The sequence below is a fragment of the Terrapene carolina genome, unplaced genomic scaffold (assembly GCF_002925995.2).
Source record: "Terrapene carolina triunguis isolate 2854851 unplaced genomic scaffold, T_m_triunguis-2.0 Scaffold67, whole genome shotgun sequence".
NCBI classification, from domain to species: Eukaryota; Metazoa; Chordata; order Testudines; family Emydidae; genus Terrapene; species Terrapene triunguis.
This window is the reverse complement of record NW_020664418.1, coordinates 46267792-46276647: the sequence shown is the minus strand read 5'-3', so window position 1 is coordinate 46276647 and position 8856 is coordinate 46267792. Positions and strand designations below refer to the sequence as shown.

The 8856-nt window shown below is 46.2% G+C and overlaps 1 protein-coding gene across 1 annotated transcript in view; it reads left to right on the top strand.

The window, feature by feature from the left end:
* Positions 1–8856, top strand: part of IGDCC3 (immunoglobulin superfamily DCC subclass member 3) — a 170621-nt gene that overhangs the window by 104822 nt on the left and 56943 nt on the right. Inside the window, exon 5 of the mRNA XM_024194974.1 lies at positions 2871–3029. Coding sequence (XP_024050742.1) covers positions 2871–3029 — 159 coding nt within the window. The remainder of the gene's footprint in view (positions 1–2870; positions 3030–8856) is intronic.

The following is an 8856-nucleotide window of genomic DNA, read 5'->3' as shown; positions in this document are numbered from 1 at the left end:
ATCGGCCGAACCTGCGGACGTGGCAGGTAAACAAACCGGCCCGGCCCGCCAGGGGCTTTCCCTGCACAAGCGGCGACCCGACTTTGAGAAGCACTGGTCTACACTGCAGAGTGCTGCTGTAGACAGACCCTGAGAGAGGGAGTGTGAATTGAGCCAGCAAATGCAACCATTTATGATTATTAGAGACGGCAAAACTTGTCTGACTTGAATGGTGGATGCAGTGTAGTTGTAGCCACGTCAGTTCCTGGATACTAGAGGGACGAGGTGGGTGAGGGAATATCTGTTATTTGGATTGACTTCTGTTGGTGAGAGAGAGAAGCTTTCGAGCCACACAGAGCTCTTCACTACCTTTCCCAGAGCTGAAGGAGAGCTCTGTGTGGCTCGAAAGCGGGTCTCCCTCACCAGCAGAAGTTGGTCCCATGACATATATTACCTCAGCCGCCTCGTCTCTTGACTGGTGAATATGAGCTGGGAGAACTTTATTTTTTTTTTGTTTAGAAAAAAGATAAATTTACCTGGCAGGAGAAATTTCCTCAAACTCTCACACCTCTAATTAATAGATGGCAGCTGTAGAGACAAATGGAAACATATAGACACTGATATTTTGACTGCGCGGTGTATCTGACGCAGCCTGGGTCTTTTATGTTTAAATTATGTAGCCCATGGTAAATAGCGTAATAACCCAGACAGGCATTCAAGTCATAGTTCTGTGCTATTTCTTAATTCATTTATACAATCATACAGCCAGGTACAGTCTGCTCATATATCTCACCTGTCCTACTTCCTCAAGAGAGAGATTTGATTTTTACACCTATTGTAAATATGGGCTTCAAAAAGGTCTAATTTAAAGATGAAATCAAGTCCAATCTGAATTTAATTCAGACCTTCTTTACAGTTTGGTTTAAATGATATTATTCAAAGGGAACAGACCCTTCTTACTGCTCATTAAACACTGGACAGGTCATGCTTTACTGTTCTTTTTATGGCTGAGCAATTTACTGCTGCAGCACATTGGCCAGCTATACAATTATTTAATGACATTGTTTTTCTCCATCTGAAAGACCTGAGCACCTTTCACTGTAACTTAAATAATGAAGTGTCCAGGGTCTGCCTGCCTGGTGGAACAATGAAACCTTTGAGTTAAACATTTCCTGTAAAACATTGCAAAGAGCATGGGCAGGAGATGCTTCTGCAAATTTCAGAGCGTTGTGTCTTTCAATCCATAGTACCTTTTCCCACCGCTCTCTGTCAAGGTGCCATCTGAAATTAGACTATTTATTTCTGCTGGTCTGATGGATAAACACATACTGCAGGATCTGCTGATTTTTTTTTTCTTTGAAAGGCCTGGTTTCATATCTATCATCTCTTAGTGCTCCTGTTCTTGAGGACTTAAGCTGTCTTGGTGGTTTGGCTCCTGTGATAAGTGGTTGTGCTTTTGGTGTAAAAAAAAAAAAAAAAGTTCCTGGAATGAGGAAGAAATTGCATGCCTAAACATAAGTAGAAACAAACCGAAGAAATGGGTAGATGCCCAAAATATCACAGATGGCTTGCAAAGTGGCTTTTGGGTTCGGTGATAGTTATTTGTCCCTTTCTGCTGGAAGAACAACTATACTGTAATTGACCAGTGTAGCCATTTAGTTGGTTTTCTGTAAGGCTGTGGCTGGCTCTGGATTCTTCACAGGTAGGATAAAGTCCCCATAAAAGCTCTTCATTATGCACTACTATTCTACAGAAGGAATTTTCTTCCTGACCCCAGTTGCTAATCAGTTTATTGCCTGAAGCATGAAGACCAATAGCTAAGATAAAAATTATAAGCTGTTTCAGCTGCTTGACTGAGGTGACCCAACCACATTTTGAATGTCAACAGCTTCATTTCCACACTGATTTGCACATAGATTTCCCATCATTGGATTACAGTATATATTGACACTGTATGCTCCATAGAGCCCTGAATGTTTGCAAGCAGTACCAGTCGCGGTCCCTTTGGGATAAGGCTCCTTGTGATTAAGACAACTTCGTAGTTATGCATCCAACTGGAGTAAAGCCAATCCTAGAATCAGAGGGCCAAATCAATGGGAGTTGCAGGTGCACAGCATCTCAGGATTGGGCCAATAGAAATGGAAAATAACTGTCTCATCTAGCTGATCTCCTGCCCGTGAACGATTGTTCCCTACAGAATGTTTAAAGTCTTTATTGGACTTCCACTACTTCTCTGAGGAGACTATGCCACAGTCTAATATAATCACTGGCAGGAGTTTTTCCTTAATAGTGATCCCAAATTTTCCTTTTTTCTTAATATCGCAATACCCCTTTAAAGCACAACACACAAACTGTTTTGCTACCTAAAGGAACAGCTATTTGAAGAGGGTGTGTTGTGCTCAGGTGCTAAGATCCCCAAGGCTGGGCCGTTAATTTTTGGTTCTGTAGGGCTTTTAACCTTCTTTCTAAACACACATGCAAGAAGGAAACAGGATTTCAGTTTCATATCTGATGAAAGGGCAGCTCCTCCAGCAATAACCACCCGGCTCTCCACTCAGACGCCCTGGAACGGGCTAGTGCTGATTTAGAGCTGTGTTTGTCAGGTACGGAATCTTAAAACCCCAACCAATGGAACAATAAAATGCAATGGCCCGATACGAATGAAACACGTTGTAATTGGGGGCAAAGGCTCAGTTGAGGCCCTTGGACTGGTTTTTTCCGCACGTCACGTGCATCGTTCGAGTTGCACCGTGGAGGGCTGGAGCTAAAACTCACTGAAGTGAATGGAAGGACTCCCCTTGAATGGGACTCAGGACTAACTCCCCTCGCAGTGGGCCAGAGAGTTCAGCTTAAAGGTACACTAAGTAATTTGGTCTGGTTTCCTCTTCCAGATGGCCGTCCCATTGGCGTAGAAGGAATTCAGGTGCTGGGGACAGGAAACCTAATGATTTCTGACCTCACGGTGCAGCATTCTGGGATATACGTGTGTGCTGCTAACAAACCCGGCACCAGGGTGCGGAGAACTGCCCAGGGAAGGCTAGTCGTACAAGGTAAGATAACCAGGGTACTACTGGATAATTACACCCATTTAGCTATTTCCTCCACCACTTCCGAGCCCCGTGTAAAGATCTGGCCCTTAACAGACGCTGGTTCAGTTTTTCCTAGATGTTCTTTGCATTGCATGTTCGTGAAGAGAGGAAAGTTTTTTTTTAAAGTACAATCCTCCCCAGTCCCCTAGGCAGGGACTCGGCTGGCTAGCCTGAGCCGCTGCCCATGCTGCTGCAGCCACTGCCATTTTTAGGTGCCACCTCGCGCAGAGCTAGCACGTGTCTGTCTGCCTGAGCTGAGAAGGATCATGTGACACACAGCCTTTCCTTTCGAAATCCCTCGTTCGTGTGTATCCAGCCCAGGTCAGTAGAGAACAGACGTCATTAACATCCAATGGTTCTTTTGTTGCCTTTGTGAAACAGGTGGAAATGCCCCCATCCAGTTCTTGTGATCACAAAACTCACCCGTCATTAGTTAGCACCCTTTTTAACAGGACCAGCTGGGAGCCTAAAGGCTGAATGGACCTGGAGATTGAGTTACTCTCTCCCCTCTACCAGTGGCCCCCCCAGGGCAGGGTTGAGGCCCACTGGTAGGGTGGCATGGGGGAAGCTTGTAGTGCTATTGATGCTGTGTTATGCCTGTTTTCTGCGGATAACAGAGGTCACTCACCGGGGCATCTTTTGCCAGCATGACATTTATTTTGTACAGTTAAGACATTTAAAACCCTGGTTCCGGATGGTCAGTGGGCAGGGGACCCACCGCGATGGACTCTAGCAACAGATGAAAGATTCGGAGCTGAGCCCTGTTAAAAAGTCACCTGGGACATTCCCCGTATTCTCAGTGCCAGGGAAACCCAGGCTCCAGCATTGGCCCACAGCAATAGTCCTGACAGGGCCACTTCTCATGGGCCTTCCCGCCAGCAGCCAGAACCAAGCGCTCCGAAACTCACCGAGCCACCAGTCTCCATGGTGAAAGGAGCCAGGCGAGTGTTTAGAAAGGCAACACAGCCGGCAGCGTGGAGCTGAATGGTAATAATCCTCCCCTGATTACAGGCACTCACCTCCTCCTCAGGCTGGTCCACTTACAGCATCTCACACTCTCATCAGTTCACTCATTAACGGTTGACTGATGATATCCTGAATCTCAAATTAGGCATCTCCTGCCGGAGTGGGCTAATTGAACCTTTCATGCTAGTGACAGGGAAAGTGCTATCCTTCCGCGGTGATGTTCACCTCTCAGTTACCGAGAGTCACATGCTGGGTTCACAGCTGTATCTCTGCTACCAGTGCAGAAGTGATATCAGCTCTGCAACTAATTGATCCTGATCACTCAATACTTGTATTCCTTCCAATGCTGATCTATGGAGAGCACTCAGGTCAAAGGGTGATGGCCTCCTTTTTGTTCCCACCTGCTAAATCACACTAAAAGAAGCTGAAAGTATGCGAAATCCCCTCCCTGTAAGCAATTGCTGTAGTTGCCACACGGATATTATACCATTGCCAGCGGGGATGGGAGGGGGGTCACACACAGCGATTTCCCTATTAAGATGTGGCCCACACAGTGGAAAAGTTTGGGAACCCCTGGCATTAAGCATTTACTTCTGTGGCACAAAATAATTGAGAGTGGCTGTAAGGTCAGATTTCTTTGTGTGCTGTTTTTCCTCCGCTTGCACCCTCCGAGATAGACACCAGGGATGCTCCCCATTCATCTTGAAAGTTAAAGGTGCTGAATAAAAGTGCTGCTAATAATTCATAGCAGGAGTAAGGCAGATTCGGGTTTTGGAGCAGTAAATCAGCAATTGCCTGGAATGCAGCCAGGTGCAGCTACGGAGTGTAAAGCCCCAGGATTGGGGTGGGATGGGGGAGTGGAAGAAAAGCAATTTAAAAGTACTTTGCATCTGGTAGGAGATCTTTCCCAAGAGTATGCATGTGGGAAAGGCTATTGAACCAAACATGGTAGGGGAGCAGAAAAGGGAAGTTTTAAAAAGAATGCAGCTAGTTTAAAAATCTTCATGAAAGTTGCACAAATAAAAGCTTTCCCTATTGCTGACTTCTTCCTCTTTAGCAACAACCCCAGCAAGGAAACTATTACATAGCCAAACTAATTACAAAGAGGCGGGGTTTAAAATCACATCTTTGAAAACGTGGGTTCCCATTCTGATTTCAGATATGCTGCTGTAAATCCAGTGTGACTCTACTGTCTTCCATTGGGGTTACTCTGGATTGACACTGGGGGAAACGGAGAGGAGGATCGGTTCCTGGGTTTCTAATGAAAGTGCTGTCACAGCCCTCGGGGACAGCCTCCTTGTCATGGAGCAAATGCTTTTCCATTAAGAACTAGAAGATCAAAAGGGCCTATGAATATGAGGAGCTGGCGATACACAGCAGGGGTATCCAGCTCTGACTGTTGCTAGCTGAGCTGGATCTGGGAACTGTTTGGAATTCAGAGGTATAGCAAGGGTCATCCGATCTAGTGTTTAGTCTCTTTCCCAGGGCCGAATCCTTCCCCGGTGGAAGCCAGTGGCAAAACTTCCATTGGCAACAGAGTTGTGCCCTGGGTGTGCTCAACTACGGTAGCTGCCAACAGCTTCTGCTTTATCTGAACGGTATTGTCTGAGTTTTCCCACTCAGAGCTTCAAGTGATTGTTTTCAGAGGGGTCGCCGTGTGAGTCTGTATCAGCAAAAACAACGAGGAGTCCTTGGGGCACCTTAGAGACTAGCAAATTTATTTGGGCATAAGAAACTGCCGAGAGTGAAAGACCCAGACTGCGGGTTTTAGCTTTATCAAGATATCAAAGGTGTAAATTTACACAGTTTAAGGGGAAAAACCAATAACAACGAAACAAAAGTCTGAATGATTTGGGAGGAGCTCTGCAGAAGTGCTGGGCCTCCGAAACAATGCCCAAGTCCCCTCAGCATGATATTCCAAAGTGCTAATAAATAATACTTTCATTCCTGTTACGGGAGGCTCTCAGCATGCTTTCCAGGCATAAATCAATTAACCTTTGCAATACCCTGTGAAGAAGGCATTCTTGTCCACGTTTTATAGGTGGGGAAACTGAGACAAAAAGAGGTTAATGTGATTTGCCTACTGTCGCACAATAAGTCAGTGGAAGAGAACCCAGGAGTCCTGATTCCCATTACTCAGTTTCAGTCACTAAGTAATGCTGCGTCCCAAAGATCTTAATGAAAATCTTGGTTGTAGGTTGGGCTGAGATCTTCACATTTGATGTCTTCACTCTCTATTTGAACACTTATTCTGTTTCAGTGATAATTATCTTTCTCATTACAATCTCCCTTTTAGATCGGCTAATACCATCTTATTATCGTCCGGGGACTTCTCCCACCTTCAAAGGTTAGGGTCTCAATCTCTCTCTCTCTCCCCCCTTCCCTATCCATTTAGAGTTCTTTGATCTCCTTTGTTAAGTCCCTACACAGAAAAGTTTCCGTTTTCTTCTGGGATCCTAACACAGACATTTGAATATCACGTTGTGCCATGTCGCAAGCGAAAGACTTGTGAGGGGCTGTTTTAAGAGCGGACTGTGTCTAAATACAAAATGGAGGGTGTTTGTGTGGGATGGATGGGAGATGCGGAGGGGTCAGTGGCAGTAAAGAAAATAAATCAAAGCCCTCTCTTTCTCTATCTCCTGTACGATCTATTGTGCTTTATGATGTGTTTGGTGTCATAACAAACTGATGGGCTCTGAATGGCCAGATGGTCACCAGTGTTCTCCACTCCACGCTTCATTGCCTCCTGAAAGCTATGGAGAAAAATGAGATCCCGTCTCACAAACGACTGTCCATCTTGAGAACACATTTTAGAAGGCTCTTTTTGACAGTCGCTGTCTTATATCTCTGTTCTCTGCTTTCAGAAATGGGTTTTGTTCTTTTGTACAGTGGATTCTGCAGCTCATACTCTTATGTGAGCAGTTCTGTTGATTTCATTAGCAAGGGATGCAGGATCAGGCTCCAGGTTAGAATTCATTCCCAGATGTGCTGCAGTTACCGTGTTATGTGTTGGAATTCTTGGCATTTTCATTGCCACAGTTGTTGGCCCTAGCTAAGGAGCAATGAGCATTTACACCCTAAATTCGTGCCATAAAAATGTGTTCAAGGTCTCACCATGAAAAGATTTGCATTGACTTCACCAGCTGTTGGATCAGCTCCAGAGAGAAAGGGACATTTGCAAACTTCACATCAGGCTTTGGCTTTTGAAACTTCCCAAAGTCGGAGATATTCTGCCCTCTTTTTCCTCTCCAGTGTTTTGGACACTTGCTGTGTCAGTATCCATACAGATTCTCAGCCTCGGTGCTCAGAGGAAGTAGAATTTTACTTTGGATTATTAGCCGATCTCTCATAAAAGTCATGTGTCATGTTTTGACCAGTGATGGTGCTGTTTTCTCACAGTTCTCCTTTAAGTGGACTTCTGAAGTTTAGCCTCCATTCCGATATTAAAACTCTGGGCCCAGTTTTCAAATTTTTGCCCCTTAGTGAGATGTCCACATCCTGCATTAGGATGCTCAGGTCAGTATGTAGGTACATAAAATGGGCATGCACGCTGCTACTGTAGATCCATAATTCAAAGCCTGCCTAGGCAAGTAGGTTATTATAGCTGTTAACCATCTTATGGCTGTTTGGCAACCTGCATGAAATGAATTTGGAAGGCTCAGTCCAATTGCCAGTAGTATGGAATCATAGAAATGGAGGGCTGGAAGGGACCTCAAGAGGTCATCTAGTCCAGTGGTTCTTAACCAAGGGTCCAGGGCCCCCGGGGGGCTGCAAGCAGGTTTCAGGGGGGCCGCCAAGGAGGCCCAGCACTCGCTGGGGCCCAGGGTAGAAAGCCGAAGCCCCACCAAATGGGGCTGAAGCCCAGGGCCCAGAGCCTCACCACCTGGGGCTGAAGGCGAAGCCTGAGCAATGTAGCTTCGTGGGAGCCCCTGTGGTGTGGGGCCCCAGGCAATTGCCCTGCTTGCTACCCCCTAACTCCAGCCCTGGTTTTTATAAGCAGAAAACCAGTTGTGGTGGCACAGGTGGGCCGTGGAGTTTTTATAGCATGTTGAGGGGGCCTCAGAAAGAAAAAAGAACCCCTGATCTAGTCCATCCCTCCACTATGAGGCAGGACCAAGTATACCTAGACCATCTCTGACAGGTTTGACCACAGTTGTAATAACACCACAGCTGGGACTAAGTGACTCCCTGTTGGCAATCTCAGCCGAGAGACCAAGGCCTGAACGGGCCCTGGGGACTGAACTTCCATGTCCCAGCTAGATGCAGTCCCTCCACTTGCCCTATCACTGCATATGATGCACGGCACCGCTTGTGTTGCGAAGGGGGTGGATTATCAGAGCGGCTGCACACCTCCAGCTCCCGTTGGCTTCAGCTGGAGTTGAGGGTGCTCAGCACCTGAGAAAGTCAGGCCCAGACGACTTCACGCTCCAGGACACCCAAAATACTTAGAAACAAATAACGATAATGGCCGTTGGTGTGAGTAGCTGCTGGTGAGACAGGACATTCCCCCGGGGCTAGATACGGCGCGCCATAGATCTTCATAACATCACCATGCAGCATAGCGAGGCACAGCCAAACCTATTAGTGCATTTGTTTAAGCATTTCTGAAGACGGTATTAAGCTTTAATGCTTTTTGATACATATGTCACGCCTTTAAATAGTCATTAAAACTGTATGATCTCTTCCCTGCCTCTCATCATATCCTGGATAATCAAGCTTTCTATCCACTCGCTGCACTTCAAACAAACAAGAGCCGGGATGTGCCCGGGCCTCCTCACCACAGGTTTGACGTTACCACCTTAAATATAGCAGTGGATCTGGG